Genomic DNA, 21,806 nt, shown 5'->3' on the forward strand with positions numbered 1-21,806 from the left:
CAAACACATTTGGGGTGAATTGGAACACTGAGGCCTAATCCAACATCAGTTCCCAACCTGACTAATGCTCTTGTGGCTGAATGGAAGCAAGTCCCCGCAACAATGTTCCAACATCTCGTGGAAAGTCTCCCCAGAAGAGAGGAGGCTGTTATGGGGGGACCAAAACTATATTATGCCCATGATTTTGGAGTCAGATGTTCGACGAGCAGGTGTCCACATAATTTTAGTCATGTAGTGTAGTTACAAGCGAAAATGTGGTTACACCCAACTCGGCCAGCTCACAGAAAAATATCCTGCTACCCTCAACATACCTCTTGCAATATAACAGGACATGCTTTACAGTCTCTAAACTCTCTAATGTTTTAATGTAAACCAGGGCGGGATCAGCCTGCGGCGGCTTCCCGTATGCGCAATTCATTTGGAGTCTGGACGCGGAGGGGTGAACATCTCCTGCTCTGACTGCAGCGCGAGGACTGGGCCGCCAGTGAGTGCTTTGGGACGGGGTGGGGCCCACGGAAGCACCCGCTGCTCGTTGAGAAGTGTAAGAACGATACGTGCTCACGTCATAGTCTCCAAAAGTCTCAAATAGCACCAGAAAAAGCCGCTATATTTGTCGCTAGTCGCTCTTTTGAAAATGTGTCGCTAGAGGGGGCTGAATACTCACTAAATATAGCGACGAGGTCGCTAAATTGGCAACACTACATACGGACTGTTAGTGGAATTCCCGCAAGAGAGTAAGGGCTAATGTGATTTGACATTGTGTTGCTATTTCGCTGAACACGATATGGTTTAATTTTATTTTGGGCAATGAAACTTCGCTACTCAGACGAGAAAAAAACATCACCCAAATGTATTGCCCCGTTGCAAAATTTAAATGGGCTGTTTGAAAAAGTGAAACACATTTTTATTTGGCATACCCCCGATGGCATTGCCCTGCCCTGGTAACAATATTTTTTCCATTTCTCCCACAATAACTTTACAAAGCTTCTTTCATTATTATTATTTTTTATGCATGAATATGATGGCTCACTTTTCGTTGTTGCCATTTCCTGCCTAGGTTTGCCCACTTTGCTAATGAAGTAATCATTCAAATATTTTTGTGATGAATAAACCATCTGATTCTATGTCTTTCTGCCCATAATTTCATTCAATTAAAGTACTCCAGTTTTTATCCATCATTCTTTATATCATTGATCTTGGCTTCAGAATACAGTTTCTTATTTTTGTTGAGTATAAGCTTCTATCCTAAATAATGCTATAGATTCACTTTTTTTTCATAAAAAAGGACTTCACAGCAAATAAGAAAAGTATGGAACCTTGTAATGGTAATATTGGGCATACTCTACACAACTTCTAAAAAACAAAAATAACCGGGTCAGTCAGCACAGTCAATTTTGTATTTAATTTCAACAAAATGGTAAAGTACTCATAACTTAAGTACAGTACTTTTATTGCACAAAACGATACGTGACATGTATAACAACTTTTCTCACTATGGTAACACTTTACATTTTCTGTAAATCTTGTACCCTTGCTTTGATTAAAATCTATTTAAAAATACTTTGGAAAAGGTTCAACATTACATTACACACATCTTCACCACTTCATGTATGAATTAAGGCACCATCCGTATCTCACTATAAAACACCCGTATCAACCTAAAGGTTGTCACTCTTCATCAGTGAAGCATTTTTACAGACTCCATCACACCAACCATCACCATATCGTGAGGACAGACGCTGGAGATGAGAAGCAAGTACAAGGAGTGAACATTTAATGAAACACGGACAGGAACAGAATACAGACAGCGTCTGGACAGGGGAAAACAAAAATGACAATTATGCTGACACAGGGATCTAACAGAGGAACAGACAGATTTAGGAGGGGCAATCAACAAAGTAATGGAGTCCAGATGAGTCCTGACGGGCCGTCCGAGAAATGGGCGCCGGACGAGCCGGCTGAGGCGAGGGAGCCCGACGAGCCGGCTGAGGCATGAAGGGGGATGTGAGCCTGATGAGCCGACTGAGGCATGAAGGGGGATGTGAGCCTGATGAGTCGACTGAGGCGTGGGAGCCCGACGAGCCGGCTGAGGCATGAAGGGGGATGTGAGCCTGATGAGCCGACTGAGGCGTGGGAGCCCAACGAGCTGACTGAGGCATGATGTGGGATGGGCGCCAGCCGAACCAACCGAGGCAAGGAAACCTCTCGAGCCAGCTAAGGTGTGGAAGCCCAACGAGCCAGCTGAGGCACCCCTGGTTCCTACAGCAGCGTCACCCGGACCCGATGTTATCAGTAAAACAAAAACCTCCCTGATGTTTCAAATATGGGTGTCAGCATTCTGTGAGGACAGACACTGGAGACGAGAAGCAAGTACAAGGAGTGAACATTTAATGAAACACGGACAGTAATGCTGACATAGGGATCTAACCGAGGAACAGACAGATATAGGAGGGGCAATCAACAAGGTAACAGAGTCCAGGTGAGTCCAGCGAGTGCTGATGTGCGTAATGATGGTGACAAGTGTGCGTAATGATGGGCAGCCTGGTGCCCTCAAACGCCAGAAAGGAGAAGCGGGAGCAGGCGTAACATATCATCTATTTAATCATACTCTTTCCTCAGTTCACCACTATATCCAAAACCAACAGAATTAACTACAAACAAACTAACAACATGTCACAATACTCTATACATGGCCCCTGTGCATTTTCTGCTGGTGTATCCTAAGGTAGCTCTTCTCTGAGAACCTCTTCCCGCAGTGCGTACAGGTGAACGGCCTCTCTCCCGTGTGGACCCTCTGGTGCCTCTTCAGATGACCAGCCTGAGCAAAGCGCGTCTGACACTGGGTACAGCTGAAGGGTTTCACCCCTGTGTGGACCCTCTGGTGCCTCTTCAGGCTGGACGAGTGGGAGAATTTGGCCCGGCACAGGTGGCAGCCAAAAGGTTTTTCCCCGGTGTGCATCCTCTGGTGGATCTCCACCTGTTTAGGCAAACGGAAGACTTTCCCACAGAATGAACAAGGGAAGCGCTTCTCTTTGCCACCAGATATGCTGATAGCGTCACTACTACTGTCATTTGTCAATGGGCTTGTGTTGCCATTTAGGGTTGATGCACTGGCATTGTCTGAGGTCTGGTTTAACATTAGGAGAGTGTGAGGAGGATGAAGGCCAGGTAGTGTCTGTGTTATCGCAGGGTCCATGTTCCAGTTGATAGATCCTATAGAAGGCAGGCTAAAGGCAGAATCTGTTAGGGGGTCAACCTGAGGCGCCACCTGTCTCTCTGAATCACAACTATAGGAGCAGGAGGGAGCATTGCTAGCCGAGTATGTGTCTGTTCTCTCCAGCTGCATATGGACACCGCCCTGTCCCTGCAGACCAAATCTACGTCTCGCCCTGGTCTCAGCCAGTCTTTTATGGAGACTAAGTTCGGATGTTATTTTGTGTTCCACTATCTGTTTCTGGTTGTGGTTAACAGTGTTGTTCCCCAGCCCATAGTTGAGGACGCTGTCCCATCCATTGACCTTCACTATGTCGCCTCTGGTCCTGGCCTGCTCGGTGATGTCGTACCCTGGGCCCTTGGCTGCACTCATCTGGGTCTGGGCATCCAAGATGTTCGCCCAGTCTCCTCTGTTAGCCTCCAGCCAACCACCTGCAGGAAGAGGTTACAACATAGATTTTACAAACATGGCAGAGAGAACTTATTACTTATAATTTTTTTGTCAATTACCTGGTCAAGGTCATACATTATAATGTGTGTTTATTAGGTACACCCCCGAAAATGGTTTGCTCCTACAGAGAGTGATTTACATGGATGTGGCTTGCTATATAAAGCAGGCAAACAGGCATAGATGCATTCAGTTACTGTTTGATTGAACGTTAGAATGGGCAAAACGGGGGCCTCCCTAGTGGGGCAGCGGTGTAAGACATTGCATCGCAGTGCTTGAGGCATCACTACAGACCCGGGTTCAATCCCGGGTCAGTAGGTGGCGCACAAGGCAGCGCACAATTGGCTCAGCGTTGTCCGGGTTAGGGGAGGGTTTGGCCACCCTTGTCCCATCGCGCTCTAGCGACTTTTTAAGGGGTGGATCAGCTTAATATTGCGGAAAGATTGCTGCTTCCATCAATGTAATTGTCTGCATCATTTCCATTCCCCCATATTTTTGGGGTAAATATATATCCATATACATACACGTATGCATACATATACACATAAATACATACACACACATACCTATATAGATATACATACTTTTTGAAAGAAAATACCTTTATTATTCCCCGCAAACCCTACCACCCTTCCCCCAATTGGAGTAAACTAAGAAACACTTACGCTTCTACCTTCAGTTTCTACATCTTATACACATTTTACAGACACAATCTATTTTACAATAGTTATATTTTGTTTGTTTTTAATCCTTCCTCTATTTCAGATGTCCATCCAGTTTGATTTTTATTTGTAACTGTGCTATTTCACAACATTTCTGAGCCTATATACATTTTACAGACCCCTATTGGTTATCTTGTTATTAGTCCCACCCTTCAGCTTCATTCAACCCCTCCCATCGATCTCTCAATATCATCCATTTTGGATTTCTATTTGCCATATATTTTTCAACTGTGCTGTGATGCTTCACAAAATTATTGAACCTTTCTATTCTCATAGCTTCTACAGATTGTAAATTAAAAAAATATATTTTTGCTAAAATAATTATATTATTGATTGATTGACTATGGCTTTTCAAATCACCCAGTATTGCTATCTGCAGCGTTAGTTCTAGGCAAATGTTGTAATTCTTCAGCCATTCCTGGACCTGTGACCAAAAATGAGCTACATATGGACAATACCAAAATAAATGATCTAATGACTCTGCCTCCTCACAGTAAAATCTGCAGAGCTGGGAAGATTGTATCCCCCCATATATATAACATTCTATTGGTTGCAAGAATTTTGTATTGTATTTTAAATTGAAAAATTTTGAATCCGGCGTTGTTTTGCGTATGAATTCATAAACCATGTGCCATGGAATGGGTACATCGAAAATCTCTTCCCTACTATTTTGCAATTTATATGGCACAGCTGTCAATGTTTGTTTTTATAAACATTGGTATATGTTTTTATTTATCACACTTTTCTTTAACCATGTATGTTCTTTAATACAGGGCCCACATACATCCTTTCCGGTCCATAGAGAAATAAGACCGTATTAAAATCTCCCACCATAATAATAGAGTCTAGTGCTGCTCGTAGAGTTGATAAATTCTTATATATATTTTCAAAGACGCTTGGATCATCATTACTTGGACCGTATAGGTTATTAAGTCATATCTGTTTATTGTCCAATGACATATTTAAAATAATCCATCTACCTTGATGATCTGTTTGGACAATTTGCACATTTATATCAAAATTACTGTTAATTAAAACCATCGCCCCTTTTGAATTTCTTTGCCCATGGGAGAAATATATCTCACCCCCCCAGTCCTTTTTCCACAAAACGTAATCTAAAATTGTTGAATGAGTTTCCTGTAAACAATAGATATTATATTCCTTCTCTTTTAGACAGGTAAATACTGATCGTCTTTTCTTATTAACTGCTAGGCCATTACAACTGTAACTGGCTATACTTATTTCACCACTTACTATAATGAGACAACTTTCAATTCTATTTATCAAAATATATGTTTGTAAATGTACCATTAAAAAGTAACATGATGATTGAGTGTCTATATAGCTGCACCATGATATTTGCATTGCTATTAAGTAAACCTCCAATTGGTCCCCACTATTCCACCCGCTATTGCCCTCCTCATCCCGAGTTGGGTTGTCATCCCAATGCCTGTCATCCGAATGCAAAGAATTTTACCTCTCACCAGTCTCGCCATTACCAAAATTACATTATTACAAGAAATTATTATATTAGCAAACAATTATTGTGAATCATCCTATATTGTCCCTAACATCTTTTTCTCATTCGCAACAGTTGAGGGATATGCACATACACTCACACACTCATACACACTCAAACTCCCCCCCCCACACACACAACCATAGGCTCACATTCTCAACAGTTGCACCATCCCAGAGCCAACTCAAGAAAGGTCTTGTTTTACGAATGCATATACAGTTGCAGCTGTATGAGAAGGCCTGCAAGATTGTGCAAAAAAATGGGCAGAAATTGAGATAGTTTATTAACTATTGTCCCGTCCTAGATGATTGAGGTCAAATGTACACCTTTTCCCTGAAACACCCACAACACGGTCCCCCGTATTGACGATATTCCCAAACATCTCCATGTAATCAGACTTTTGATTTTGTGCCACCGGGGCCACAATAATATACCCCCCCTCTGAATGTCCGAGTATGACCCCCTCCCCATGGGTGTTGCCATTACTGCAGCTAGTGTTGCCAGCACTGCCACTGCCTGGGTGGGGGCACCCCACCGGAATCCCCACCGGCTAGGTACAAGGTCGTTAGGTTTTCATTAGCAGCTTTGAGAATTTCCTTGTATCCTTCCTCTCCCTTTAGGGGGCTTTGGCTTTGCAGGACCAACCCTGCCAAGCAGGCTCAGAATCTTGAGGGGGCAGTGCTGCTCTAGGTCTCAGACCACATTTTGGCTGCATACAGACCGCTTACAGCAGGCCCATCAAACAATTAGGGACTTCTCCTTAGTATCTGGGTCATTCAGGTGGGTGTCCAGGGTATAGGGTTGTGGACCATTCCATCAATATAAGATCATAAATAAATACATTTGATATATAATTTATTTTTAAAATGTAGTTCCCCATGATAGGACAATAAATTAAATGTATTATTTATTTATTATTTATTTTAAAACCGTTCCACCATGATAGGACAATAAATAAATAAGACATGTAATTCAAGTAAGGCTTCTCTCAGAACGGTGTTCTCCTTTTTAAGTTAATTCACTTCGGTTCCAATCTTATTGACTGTCACTTTTAGCTTGTTTGTTTCCTTCTCCAATGTCGCAGCTTTTTCATCACTCATCTCGAGGCTTGCCTTCAACTCTTTAATATCCTTACTGACTAATTCAAGTATACCCAGTTTGTCATTTATTGATCTTAACAGATCGGTTTCGACCATTACCATTCCCGGTGGTGAAAATATTAAATCATCTGTCTGTAGAAGAGTCACGTTTTCGTTTTGAAATCGGTTCCCTTCTTACTCTCCGTCATGTTTGGGTATAGCTTGTTTTTGTAATATGTCGATAAATGTCTCTAGTCTTAAGATTTGTTTTGTGTTATTATCCTGTTTGAAGGTTATCACCCACCAGATGGTTTAGTGCTAATATTTGGTCTAACTTGCCGATATTGAATATTACGTTTTTATCTTGAGGTGCTCTACATAACTACGTTCAGTCCTGCCATTACCCGTCTCAGTCCCGCCCGCTCTAGCGACTCCTTGTGGCGGGCTGGGCACATGCACGCTGACTTCGGTCTCAAGTTGTACGGTGTTTCCTCCGACGTATTGGTTTGGCTGGCTTCCGGGTTAAGCGGTCGTGTTTCGGAGGATGCATGGCTCTCAACCTTCGCCTCTCCCGAGTCCGTAGGGGAGATGGGACAAGACTGTAACTACCAATTGGACATCACGAAAAGGGGGAGGAAAAAAAAAAATGGGCAAAACGAGTGACCTAAGCAACTTTGAGCGTGGTAAGAGTGTCGGTTCCAGTATCACAGAAATAGCCAGCCTCTTGGGCTTTTCACGCAAGACAGCATCTAGGGTTTACCAAGAATGGTCCAACAAACAAAAAACATCCAGTCAGTGGAAGTCCTGTGGCCGAAAACAGCACGTTGATAAGAGCGGTCGAAGGAGAATGGCAAGAAACGTGCAACTCACAACTCGTCAGTCCTTGTCACGGATGGGCTATTGCAGCAGCCGACCCCACTTGGTTTCACTCATATCAGCTAAAAACAAGAAGAAGTGGCTCCAGTGGGGCATGCGATTACCAACACTGGACAATTGAGGAGTGGATAAACATTGCCTGGTCCGACAAATCCCGGGTCCTGTTGCGTCATGCTGACGGCAGAGTCAGGATTTGGTGTAAGCAGCATGAGTCCATGTCCCCATCCTGCCTGAATCAACAGTACAGGCTGGTGGCGGTGGTGTAATGGTGTGGGGAATGTTTTCTTGGCCCACGTTAGGTCCCTTGATACCAATGGAGCAACGTTTGAATACCACATCTTGTAGAATCCACTCCTCAAAGAATTTTGGCTGTTCTGGAGGCAAAGGGCGGTCCGACCCAGTACTAGATAAACTTGTCACTGAGTGTAAGTTGTATTGATTTCATTTTATGAATTAAGAGAAAATAATAGCCAGGTGCATCACTATTCCCATTGAAGTATATATATAAAATAAAATCAAATGTATTGGTCACATACACATGGTTAGCAGATGTTAATACGAGTGTAGTGAAATGCTTGTGCTTCTAGTTCCGACAGTGCAGTAATATCTAACAAGTAATCCAACAATTTCACAACAACTACCTTATACACACAAGTGTAAAGGGATGAATAAGAATATGTACATATAAATATATGGATGAGTGATGGCCGTGTGGCATAGGCAAGATGCAGTAGAGTACAGTATATACAGTGCCTTGCGAAAGTATTCGGCCCCCTTGAACTTTGCGACCTTTTGCCACATTTCAGGCTTCCAACATAAAGATATAAAACTGTATTTTTTTGTGAAGAATCAACAACAAGTGGGACACAATCATGAAGTGGAACGACATTTATTGGATATTTCAAACTTTTTTAACAAATCAAAAACTGAAAAATTGGGCGTGCAAAATTATTCAGCCCCCTTAAGTTAATACTTTGTAGCGCCACCTTTTTCTGCGATTACAGCTGTAAGTCCCTTGGGGTATGTCTCTATCAGTTTTGCACATCGAGAGACTGAAATGTTTTCCCATTCCTCCTTGCAAAACATCTCGAGCTCAGTGAGGTTGGATGGAGAGCATTTGTGAACAGCAGTTTTCAGTTCTTTCCACAGATTCTCGATTGGATTCAGGTCTGGACTTTGACTTGGCCATTCTAACACCTGGATATGTTTATTTTTGAACCATTCCATTGTAGATTTTGCTTTATGTTTTGGATCATTGTCTTCTTGGAAGACAAATCTCCGTCCCAGTCTCAGGTCTTTTGCAGACTCCATCAGGTTTTCTTCCAGAATGGTCCTGTATTTGGCTCCATCCATCTTCCCATCAATTTTAACCATCTTCCCTGTCCCTGCTGAAGAAAAGCAGGCCCAAACCATGATGCTGCCACCACCATGTTTGACAGTGGGGATGGTGTGTTCAGCTGTGTTGCTTTTACGCCAAACATAATGTTTTGCATTGTTGCCAAAAAGTTCAATTTTGGTTTCATCTGACCAGAGCACCTTCTTCCACATGTTTGGTGTGTCTCCCAGGTGGCTTGTGGCAAACTTTAAATGACACTTTTTATGGATATCTTTAAGAAATGGCTTTCTTCTTGCCACTCTTCCATAAAGGCCAGATTTGTGCAATATACGACTGATTGTTGTCCTATGGACAGAGTCTCCCACCTCAGCTGTAGATCTCTGCAGTTCATCCAGAGTGATCATGGGCCTCTTGGCTGCATCTCTGATCAGTCTTCTCCTTGTATGAGCTGAAAGTTTAGAGGGACGGCCAGGTCTTGGTAGATTTGCAGTGGTCTGATACTCCTTCCATTTCAATATTATCGCTTGCACAGTGCTCCTTGGGATGTTTAAAGCTTGGGAAATCTTTTTGTATCCAAATCCGGCTTTAAACTTCTTCGGACCTGCCTGGCGTGTTCCTTGTTCTTCATGATGCGCTCTGCGCTTTTGACGGACCTCTGAGACTATCACAGTGCAGGTGCATTTATACGGAGACTTGATTACACACAGGTGGATTGTATTTATCATCATTAGTCATTTAGGGCAACATTGGATCATTCAGAGATCCTCACTGAACTTCTGGAGAGTTTGCTGCACTGAAAGTAAAGGGGCTGAATAATTTTGCACGCCCAATTTTTTAGTTTTTGATTTGTTAAAAAAGTTTGAAATATCCAATAAATGTCGTTCCACTTCATGATTGTGTCCCACTTGTTGTTGATTCTTCACAAAAAAATACAGTTTTATATCTTTATGTTTGAAGCCTGAAATGTGGCAAAAGGTCGCAAAGTTCAAGGGGGCCGAATACTTTCGCAAGGCACTGTACATACAGTGGGGAGAACAAGTATTTGATACACTGCTGATTTTGCAGGTTTTCCTACTTACAAAGCATGTAGAGGTCTGTAATGTTTATCATAGGTACACTTCAACTGTGAGAGAGGGAATCTAAAACAAAAATCCAGAAAATCACATTGTATGATTTTTAAGTAATTAATTTGCATTTTATGCACTTGCTAATAAACTCGCTAACCGAGTCAGCGTATACATCAATGTTGTTGTCTGTCCGATTATCCGTAAAATATCCCCGTCCACGTGATCGAAGCAATCTTGAAGCGTGGAATCAGATTGGTCAGACCAGCGTTGAACAGATCTGAGCACGGGTGTTTCCTGTTTTAGTTTCTGTCTATAGGCAGGGAGCATCAAAATGGAGTTGTGGTCAGATTTGCCGAAAGGAGGGCAGGGGAGGGCTTTGTATGCGTCGCGGAAGTTGGAGTAGCAATGATCCAGTATGTTGCCAGCTCGAGTCGCGCAATCGATATGCTGATAAAATTTTAGGGAGCCTTGTTTTCAGATTAGCTTTGTTAAAATCCCCAGCTACAATAAATGCAGCCTCAGGATATATGTTTTCCAGTTTACATAGAGTCCAATGAAGTTCTTTCAGGGCCGTCGAGGTGTCTGCTTAGGGGGGATATACACGGCTGTGATTATAATCGAAGAGAATTCTCTTGGTAGATAATGCGGTCGGCATTGATTGTAAGGAATTCTAGGTCAGGTGAACAAAAGGACTTGAGTTCCTGTATGTTGTTATGATTACACCACAAATCGTTAATCATAAGGCATATACCCAAACCATTCTTCTTACCAGAGAGATGTTTGTTTCTGTCGGTGCGATGCGTGAAGAAACCGGATGGCTGTACCGACTCTGATAACATATCCTGAGTGAGCCAGGTTTCCGTGAAACAGAGAATGTTACAATCTCTAATGTCTCTCTGGAAGGCAACCCTTGCTCGAATTTCATATACCTTGTTGTCAAGAGACTGGACATTGGCGAGTAGTATACTCGCGAGCGGTGAGCGATGTACACAACTACGGAGCCTGACCAGGAGGCCGCTCCATCTGCGGCGCCATTATTTTGGTTCGGCTACTGGGATTAAATCCATTGTCCTGGGTGGTGATCCAAACAGAGGATCCGGTTCGGGAAAGTCGTATTCCTGGTCGAAATGTTGGTAAGTTGATGTTGCTCTTATATCCAATAGTTCTTCCCGGCTGTTCGTAATAAGACTTAAGATTTCCTAGGGTAACAATGTAAGAAATAATACATAAAAAAACGAAATACTGCATAGTTTCCTAAGAACATGAAGCGAGGCGACCATCTCTGTCGGCGCCATCTCTCTAGAATATCTCTTTATATTATGTTCTGTATATGTATGTCTCCCTTACCTTGCTCTTCCATCTGTAGTCCACTCAGCAGATCAATGCTCTCTGGTCTGTCTTCTATTGTCTCTTGTTTGACCAGCAGCAGATCAGGCTTCCCATCCTCCATGTCTACTGACTGTGAGAGATGCAGAGTGAGATCAAGAAATCTGATATCAGCACCCCGCTATGGAGCATCTTCTAATTGGGCAATGAGGCATTGCTATGAGTACAATGCAAACATGTTGATTTCATACTACGCAAAAGTGTTAGTTGATTTGATTACTTGACACTCTTTAAAGGGATAGTTCAGGATTTTGGCAATGCCTTTTATCTACATTTACATTTTAGTCATCTAGCAGACACTCTTATACTTCCCCAGAGTCCAATGAACTCGTGGATACCATTATTATGTATCTGCATCCAGTAATGCTAACTAGCTTAGCGCAAAGAATGGAAGTGTTCCAGTCTTCATTGCCAAAATCCCCAACTACCCATTTAACGGTTTGATAATTCAAAGCTATGGTCCCACACTTAAGACAAAATTAATCAAGACCTGGGCCCGTATCCACAAAGAGTCTCAGAGAAGGAGTGTTGATCAGTACTCCTACTCTAAGACACTTTGTGGATACAGACAGTCGTTTACAGTGGGCTCACCTCAGTGAGACTGTGTGTAGTCCTGTGCTGCTCAGCTGGTTCCTCTGTGGGTTCAGGAGGAGGTGTAGTCTGGTTGTCCTCCATGACCATGGTCCCCTCAGGGTTCCCCAGACCCTCCTCACACCCCTCCTCCTTCACCAGCAGCACCTCTGGACCCTCCTCCTCCTGGAAGAGACAGGTGATACAGATTACACAGACATACACTCCCTCAGGTATGTACACACAGATAATAAACAGACTTTCAACATGGAGTGTTTACCCATCCCCACTATGTTTGAGTCCTATACTGTAGTTACAGAATGACTTCATTGTTGTTACAGAATGACTTCATTGTTGTTAAACACATCATGGTGGACATAAATATGTTGTTGTGGGTACAAATAAGTCAGCTATGATAAGTCAAAAGTCATCATCAGACAAACCTGACTAAACTATTTTGACATGTACAGTAGATATTTATTAGTGTGTAGGTATATTTATTAAGAAAGTGTATATTGGTTATAAAGCACTGTCAGGTGTATGCTTATTCTGTTCCTCAAAAAATGTTGTCATTTTCCCTTTTTCGGTACTGTTCCCTGAACCAGTTCAAACTCAAACGTGTACAGATTTTGGGCGGAGTAAATCCTCTCATGTCACCTCTTCCTCTCTGACTCAGACAACTACCGTGATGTAATCTCGTCCCCAGATACTTCCTCTTATGTGCTGTGAGCAATAGCCTGGGGAAGAGGTTACGGTGAATGTGACTGTTTTGTTCAGCAATCCACTGGCTCAAAGGCGGTTACGACGTGCAGACGAATACATCCAAATAGTACCGGTAAAGTTCGTTGAAACATGTCAAACAATGTTTATAATTAATCCTCTGGTTGTCTACTGTCTAAATAATCGATAATATTTCAACCGGATAATAGCGTCTTAGAATAGATTTTATAATTGAGATTCTTCAAAGTAGCCACCCTTTGCCTTGATGGCAGCTTTGCACACTCTTGGCATTCTCTCAACCAGCTTCATGAGGTAGTCACCTGAAATGCATTTAAATTAACAGGTGTGCCTCGTTTAATGTTAATATGTGGAATGTATTTCCTTCTTAATGCATTTGAGCCAATCAGATGTGTTTTGGTAAGGTAGGGGTGGTATACAGAAGATAGCCCTATTTGGTAAAAGACCAAGTCCATATTATGGCAAGAACAGCTCAAATAAGCAAAGAGAAACAACAGTCCATCATTACTTTAAGACATGAAGGTCAGTCAATATGGATCATTTCAGGAACTTTTAAAGTTTCTTCAAGTGCAGTCGCAAAAACCATCAAGTGCTATGATGAAACTGGCTCTCATGAGGACCGCCACAGGAAAGGAAGACCCAGAGTTTTACCTCTGCTGCAGAGGATAAGTTCATTAGAGTCAGAAATCAGTAATTATCTGCACCTCAGATTGCAGCCCAGATAAATTATTCACAGAGTTCAAGTAACAGACACATCTCAACATCAACTGTTCAGAGAAGACTGCGTGAATCAGGCCTTCATGGTCTAACTGCTGCAAAGAAACCACGACTAAAGGACACCGATAAGAAGAAGAGACTTGCTTGGGCCAAGAAACACAAGCAATGGACATTAGACCGGTGGAAATCTGTCCTTTGGTCTGATGTCCAAATTTGAGATTTTTGGTTCCAACCGCTGTGTCTTTGTGAGATGCAGAGTAGGTGAACGGATGATCTGCACATGTGTGGTTCCCACCATGAAGCATGGAGGAGGAGGTGTGATGGTGACTTATTTAGACTTCAAGGCACACTTAACCAGCATGGCTACCAAAACATTCTGCAGTGATACTCTATCCCATCTGGTTTGCGCTTGTGGGACTATCATTTGTTTTTCAACAGGACAATGACCCAAAACACACCTCTAAGCTGTGTGACCAAGAAGGAGAGTGGTGAAGTGCCGCATCAGATGACCTGACCTCCACAATCACCAGACCTCAACCCAATTGAGATGGTTTGGGATGAATTGGACCGCAGAGTGAAGGAAAAGCAGCCAACAAGTGCTCAGCATATGTGGGAACTCCTTCAAGCATTCCAGGTGAATACCTCATGAAGCTGGTTGAGAGAATGCCAAGAGTGTGCAAAGCTGTCAAGGCAAAGGGTGGCTACTTACTTTATATTTTGATTTGTTTAACACTTTTTTGGTTACTACATATGTGTATTTCATAGTTTTGAAGTCTTCACTATTATTCTACAATGTAGAAAATAGTACAAATAAAGAAAAACCCTTGAATGGGTAGGTGTGTCGAAACTTTTGAATGGTACTGTAGGTCTAGATTATTTATGAATTGATCATTTGGAAATATAAAAACATTATTTTAACCACGCCAAAGAATCTAGAAGAAAAAGAAACGCACACCTATTTAGGCGAGGTGCTGGCTAGCGGAGTAGAAAACTTGAAAATAAAAGTGAGCCGCACACTCTAGGAGCTCAGATGCAAAAATGTAATTACCAACGTTTCGACAGCCAAGCTGTCTTCATCAGGGTATAATCACAAACACTACGAGATTACTCGTTTATGTAGTGTCAAAAGACACAGGTGTCTGTAATCATGGCCAAGAGTGGCCTAATATCATTGGTTAATTATCAAATATTAAAATGGCATACAAAGAACAGCATACAAACAACAAAATACGATCATAAATTCCTTTTAGACTACACAAGCTTACAAACAATTACAATGGCAAAGTCACAATAATCACAAGAATGGCTTCAGATCAAAGTCTACGTTGAGACCGAAGGGAACAAGGGTCTTTAAGTTAAAGATCCAGGCAGCCTCTCATATTAACAATAAATTATCAAGGTCACCCCCTCTCCTAGGGAGGGTGACATGTTCGATGCCAATATAACGCAGAAACGAAATCGAGTGGCCTGCCTCCAAGAAGTGGGCCGCAATTGGGTAAGTAAAGTTTTTACACCTAATGGTGCTACGATGCTCTGAGATACGTATTTTTAATTCGTGCTTTGTTTTACCCACATATTGTTTACCACAAGAACAAGTTATAAGATAAAGAACTGCCTTTAGTGGAGCACGTAATAACACCTTTGATTGGGATCGATTTCCCTGTTTGTGGGTGTTTGAAGGATCTACATTTATAAGTGCCATTGCTTTGAGCACAGCCATTACATGCCAAAGAAACCACGCCAAAGAACCACGTCAAAGAAACCACGGATTCTTTACCTTTTTCTATTATCAAGACACCTGCTGTTAACTGATTAGGACAATTAGGACAATTAGGTTTTCTAAATATCGGTCGACTAGGTGGGACTCTAATAACTTAAAGTGCTTCATGCATAGCTTTTATTTTTACCCATTAGAGTAGGAGTAAAATGTCTCTCTTCTCAGCATTTATGACCAATTTTCTACTCTGAGATGCTTTGTGGATAGGGGTCCAGATGTGATGTATATTAAAGAGTCTCAATTAAAATCTTAGAATGAAAAATCCCATTTTGTGTTTATTAAACATGTTTTTAAATCTCAACACACCATATGAAAACCACACATACACGTCTCAACTAAAAATCTGCATGAACTTGATATTAATTTTCCCATTAAAAGTGTTTTGGGGAAAATATTTTGTTTGTGCCCAATAGAAATAAATGGTAAATAATGTATTGTGTCATTTTGGATTCACTTATATTGTAAATAACAATAGAATATGTTTCTAAACACTTCAACATTAATGTGGATGCTACCACGATTACGGATAATCCTAAATGAATCGTGAATGATGATGAGTGAGAAAGATATAGAGGGTCAAAGATCATACCCCCATTCATGCTAACCTCTTACCATTACCAATAATAGAGGAGGTGAGCATATCTTGGGGGTCTTTGACCCTCTGTATCTTTCTCACTCATCATCATTCACGATTAATTTTGGATTATCCGTAATCGTGGTAGCATCCAGATGAATGTATAAGTGTTTAGAAACATATTCTATTGTGATTTACAATAAAAGTGACTCCAAAATGACACAATACATGATTTACTATTCATTTATCGTCGGCACAAAATCTGAAACACAACCAAAACAAACAGCGAATGCATCCAACAAATTTGTAGTCACAAGCTTGATGTAGTCATGGCATGCTATGAATATGGGACAAACTGCTTCATTTCTGAAGTCAACTGACGAAATCGCCCTCTAGTAACCTCATGCGTGGAATATTATTAATAGACATTCTTAAAAAAAAAAAAAGTCAAATCCGATGTTTCTATTTCAAACGGTTTTGTTATATTTCAGTCCTCTTTGATGTATATAAAGTATAATATTGTTATGCAAAGCCAAACATTTATACATTTCAACTCTATATCAGACATGGTACAAGTGTCTTCTTTTTTTAAAGCCCATAACCATGTGAGTGAGGAGAATACTTTTGTTTCAAAGTAGATTTGTTTAAGAATACCTACAAACACTGTGTGACCCTGATTTAGCCCACTGCAGTAAAAGGTTATTTACCTTTCATTTCTAGTGGGCACAAAATAATCTGAAACACAACCAAAACTGCAAATGCATCCAACAAGTTTCATTTAGACATTGAGTGCTAGGAATATGGGACCAAATATCAAACCTTTGACTACTTTATCTATAAGAATCTTTAGCTGTGATAATCATTTTGAACCCTACCTTTTGGGAAAAAAAGTATTACTTGTTCAACAAAAGTATTTTTCTCTGAGCAATTTTATTAGTATACAATAATATATAAATTATATTTAGATTTTTTTAAATTGCATACAATATAGCTCGGTATGAATTTTTTATTTTACAAAGTCACTATTGCTCATCTTTATCAAGTGTGTTAATCATTTCTGACCCCACTGTATATCACACAATATTCTACCCAGGAATATCCAACACTGAAATCTGTTACTCTTGTTATTCCAAATACATCTGTGGATTTTTTTCTACTGAAAATTCCTATTTGTTGTTAATGCAGGGTTTGATCTAAAGGTCAGAAGCTATTGAGTGGAATGGTTACTTTCTATGTTCTAGAGTGGATTGTTTTTTCTGCTGGTGTATCCTGAGGTAGAGCCTCTCTGAGAACCTCTTCCTGCAATGCGTTTGTATGCAAACAGCCTTTCTCCTGTGTGGACATTCAGGTGGCTCTTCAGCTGGTCCTGCCGGGAGAACCTCTTCTCACACTGGGGACAGCTGTAGGGTTTCTCCCCTGTGTGGACCATTTGGTGCCTCTTCAGGTGGCCAGCCTGGGCAAAGCGCATATGACACTGGGTACAGCTGAAGGGTTTCTCCCCTGTGTGGACCCTCTGGTGTATCTCCACATTCTGGGAGCAGCTGAAGCTTTTGTTACAGAACATGCAGAGGAACCGCTTCTCTTTACTATTGCCTGATGTGGCTCCTCCTCCCCGAGCCTGGGCTCTAGCCCTATCGTTTGAGTTCAATACCTGATCGAAAAGGATGCGGCCGTGTGAATTAGTGTCAACATCGGTGGGGCCTTCTAAGTCGCTTTCCCTAAACGCGTGTAAAGGGGACTGGGTTGTGACATTTAGATTTGTCTCTAAGCTTTCCCTGTTATCTAAGAAATCTCTGTCCTGTGAGTGTCCGTCTCCTAGGTGGCTATCTGCATTCCATGTGGGAGAAGCGTTGCCCTCCACTTTCACAGTCACCTCATCTACGATTATAACCTCCCCTTTCTTATCTAGGCACCCTTCAGGTACCCTACTACTGTACCGGTTCCAGTCCCCTGTAGACAGATCAGTCAGTGTCTCTAAACCCAAGGATATGTTGCCAGGGTCCATCTCTGTAGCGTAAGAACAAGACGGATCCTCACCGCCAGTGTTTAACGCGTCACCATCACTTTCTCCATGGGAATGAACCATCCTCTGGCTCTGGTGAAATACTGCTAAATACTCTGAGCCAGGAGCAGGAAGACGGCTAAGTCTCCCCAGCCCCAGTCTCTCTGGATCTGATCTGTGGTCAGATCCTGTGTGTAAGAGCCTGTGTGTTACAGTTAACGTCTCGGTGTCTGTCTCTGGCTTGAGGATGGCGTTCGGCGTTCCACTGACCTCCGTGATGTTACCTCGGGTCCTGGGCGGCACTTGGACTGAGGTGGGGACCTCCGTGGCTACAGGGGGCACTCCAGCCACTTCAGTCTGGATGTTTCTGCTGTGCCGCTGGTCCTCCTCTCCTTCAGACTTCTCCTGCTTGACACCAGGACCTGCAGCCTCTGTATCTGCAGACTGACACAAGAAGGGAAGAGATTCATGCGTTGAATTGGATAACAATGTCATAGGGAAGTCTTGCAAGCTCCCCAATGGCAGAGCCTTTCTGAAATAAACTGGCCACATTTGATGTACTGTACATTTGATGTAATACTATTACACTAACCTCTATCACGATAATGTGCTGGGTTGAGGTTCCACTCCCCTCATCAAAACTGATTGGTTGGTCATCTCTCCATGTATTGTGTCCCGCTGGCTTCACAAAGCTCCTGTGGCCTCCAGTGAGATGTCCTTCACCTGAGAGAGTGATTGGGGGAAAAGAGGTGGTTAGTTTAGCTACGGTCAATGCTCAACGCTACACCCTGTTGACAGTTTTAGAATTCTAGATAAGGTAAGACTTTGCATAACTGCTTGATATACTATTCATAGATTGATTATGTTCCATGCATCTTATTGTTTTCAATGATTAAATACTAGGAAATGCAGTAAATCAAGAATCTGGTTAGAATATGATATTGTGTCTTTGTGCAAGATAGCTAAGTAATCAGGGGAATTATTGCATACAATCCAAAAACTGACCAAGACCCAATTCTGGTTAAACAAAGATTGTCTATTATATTGACAAAATATTAGAGTGACAGCTTTGATAATATAAATACATGTCCTCGAAGACGGAAGGTATGCGGGAGGAGGCAAGATCAGGTGGGACCATTCTAGTCAATAGAGATATACAGTGGGGAGAACAAGTATTTGATACACTGCCGATTTTGCAGGCTCCCTTCAAAGATGTTCTATTGGGTTCAGGTCTGGAGACTGGCTAGGCCACTCCAGGACCTTGAGATGCTTCTTACGGAGCCACTCCTTAGTTGCCCTGGCTGTGTGTTTCAGGTTGTTGTCATGCTGGAAGACCCAGCCACGACCCATCTTCAATGCTCTTACTGAGGGAAGGAGGCTATTGGCCAAGATCTCGAGATACCTGGCCCCATCCATCCTCCCCTCAATACGGTGCAGTCGTCCTGTCCCCTTTGCAGAAAAGCATCCCCAAAGAATGATGTTTCCACCTCCATGCTTCACGGTTGGGATGGTGTTCTTGGGGTTGTACTCATCCTTCTTCTTCCTCCAAACACGGCGAGTGGAGTTTAGAAAAAGCTCTATTTTAGTCTCATCCGACCACATGACCTTCTCCCATTTCTCCTCTGGATCATCCAGATGGTCATTGGCAAACTTCAGACGGGCCTGGACATGCGCTGGCTTGAGCAGGGGGACCTTGCATGCGCTGCAGGATTTTAATCCATGACGGCGTAGTGTGTTACTAATGGTTTTCTTTGAGACTGTGGTCCAAGCTCTCTTCAGGTCATTGACCAGGTCCTGCCGTGTAGTTCTGGTCTGATCCCTCATGATCATTGATGCCCCACGAAGCGAGATCATGCATGGAGCCCCAGACAGAGGGTAATTAACCGTCATCTTGAACTTCTTCCATTTTCTAATAATTGCGCCAACAGTTGTTGCCTTCTCACCAAGTTGCTTGCCTATTGTCCTGTAGCCCATCCCAGCCTTGTGCAGTTCTACAATTGAACCCTGATGTCCTTACACAGCTCTCTGGTCTTGGCCATTGTGGAAGGTTGGAGTCTGTTTGATTGAGTGTGTGGACAGGTGTCTTTTATACAGGTAACGAGTTCAAACAGGTATAGTGGAGTACAGGAGGGCTTCTTAAAGAAAAACTAACAGGTCTGTGAGAGCCGGAATTCTTACTGGTTGGTAGGTGATCAAATACTTATGTCATGCAATAAAATGCTAATTAATTACTTAAAAATCATACAATGTGATTTACTGGATTTTGTTTTAGATTCTGTCTCTCACAGTTGAAGTGTACCTATGATAAAAATTACAGACCTCTACATGCTTTGTAAGTAAGAAAACCTGCAAAATCGGCAGTGTATCAAATACTTGTTCTCCCCATTGTATAGACGACTCATCTTTGTATCTGTGCCATTATAGAGTCTGTGACAGCATGGGCAGGGCCATTGAGGCTATCTCTGATTCAGAGGGGTTGGGTTATATGCAGAGACACATTTCAGTTGAAGGCATTCAGTTGTACTACTGACTAGGTATTAGAGGTCGACCAATTAATCGGAATGGCAGATTAAGTTTTCATAACAATCGGAAATCTGTATTTTTGGGCGGCGATTTTGCAGATAAAAAAATAAAAAATAAAATATGCCTTTATTTAACTAGGCAAGTCAGTTAATTAAGAACACATTCTTATTTTCAATGACGGCCTAGGAACGGTGGGTTAACTGCCTTGTTCAGGAGCAGAACGACAGATTTTCACCTTGTCAGCTCGGGGGACCCAATCTTGCAACCTTACAGTTAACGAGTCCAACGCTCTAACCACCTGCCTCTCATTGCACTCCACGAGGAGCCTGCCTGTTACACGAATTCAGTAGAAGCCAAGGTAAGTTGCTAGCTAGCATTAAACTTATCTTATAAAAAACAATCAATCAATCATAATCACTAGTTACAACTACACATGGTTGATGATATTACTCATTTATCTAGCGTGTCCTGCGTTGCATATAATCGATGCAACACTGGGGCATGATTTAACAAAAGCGCATTTGCGAAAAAAAGCACAATCGTTGGACGACTGTACCTAACCATAAACACCAATGCCTTTCTTAAAATCAATACACAGAAGTATATATTTTTAAAACTGCATATTTAGCTAAAAGAAATCCAGGTTAGCAGGCAATATTAACCAGGTGAAATTGTGTAATTTCTCTTGCGTTCATTGCATGCAGAGTCAGGGTATATGCAACAGTTTGGGCAGCCTGGCTCATTACGAACTCATTTGCCAGAATTTTAAATAATTATGACATAACATTGAAGGTTGTGCAATGTAACAAGAATATTTAGACTTAGGGATGCCACCCGTTAGATAAAATACCGAACGGTTCCGTATTTCACTGAAATAATAAACATTTTGTTTTCGAAATGATAATTTCCGGATTCGACCATATTAATGACCAAAGGCTCGTATTTCTGTGTGTTATTATGTAATAATTAAGTCTATGATTTGATAGAGAAGTCTGACTGAGCGATGGTAGGCAGCAGCATGCTCGTAAGCATTCATTCAAACAGCATTTTCGTGCGTTTTGCCAGCTGCTCTTCGCAAGCACAGCACTGTTTATGACTTCAAGCCTATCAGCCTAATGGCTGGTGTAACCGATGTGAAATGGCTAGCTAGTTAGCTGGGTGTGTGCTAATAGCGTTTGAAACGTCACTCGCTCTGAGACTTGGAGTAGTTATTCCCCTTGCTCTGCAAGGGCCGCGGCTTTTGTGGAGCGATGGGTAAT

At 42.1% G+C, this 21,806-nt stretch overlaps 1 protein-coding gene across 5 annotated transcripts in view; it reads right to left on the reverse strand.

Moving 5' to 3' along the window:
• Positions 1-1,383: 1,383 nt before the first annotated feature.
• The window catches only part of LOC110534658 (uncharacterized), a 37,786-nt gene continuing 17,363 nt past the window's right edge, over positions 1,384-21,806 (reverse strand). For 3 of the 5 annotated variants that reach the window (XM_090187499.1, XM_090187496.1, XM_090187497.1), the window contains exons 2-6: positions 18,617-18,747; positions 18,295-18,468; positions 12,238-12,402; positions 11,608-11,719; positions 1,384-3,645 (exon numbers count right to left, since the gene is read on the reverse strand). In XM_090187499.1, coding sequence (XP_090043625.1) covers positions 2,684-3,645; positions 11,608-11,719; positions 12,238-12,402; positions 18,295-18,468; positions 18,617-18,747 — 1,544 coding nt within the window. In that variant the 3' untranslated portion in view covers positions 1,384-2,683. Of the gene's footprint in view, positions 3,646-11,607; positions 11,720-12,237; positions 12,403-17,673; positions 17,724-18,294; positions 18,469-18,616; positions 18,748-21,806 lie in introns of all 5 variants that reach the window. The other 2 variants (XM_090187498.1, XM_021619583.3) reach the window with 2 other exon arrangements.

The sequence above is a fragment of the Oncorhynchus mykiss genome, chromosome 10 (assembly GCF_057628025.1).
Source record: "Oncorhynchus mykiss isolate SJ-2025 chromosome 10, ASM5762802v1, whole genome shotgun sequence".
NCBI classification, from domain to species: Eukaryota; Metazoa; Chordata; class Actinopteri; order Salmoniformes; family Salmonidae; genus Oncorhynchus; species Oncorhynchus mykiss.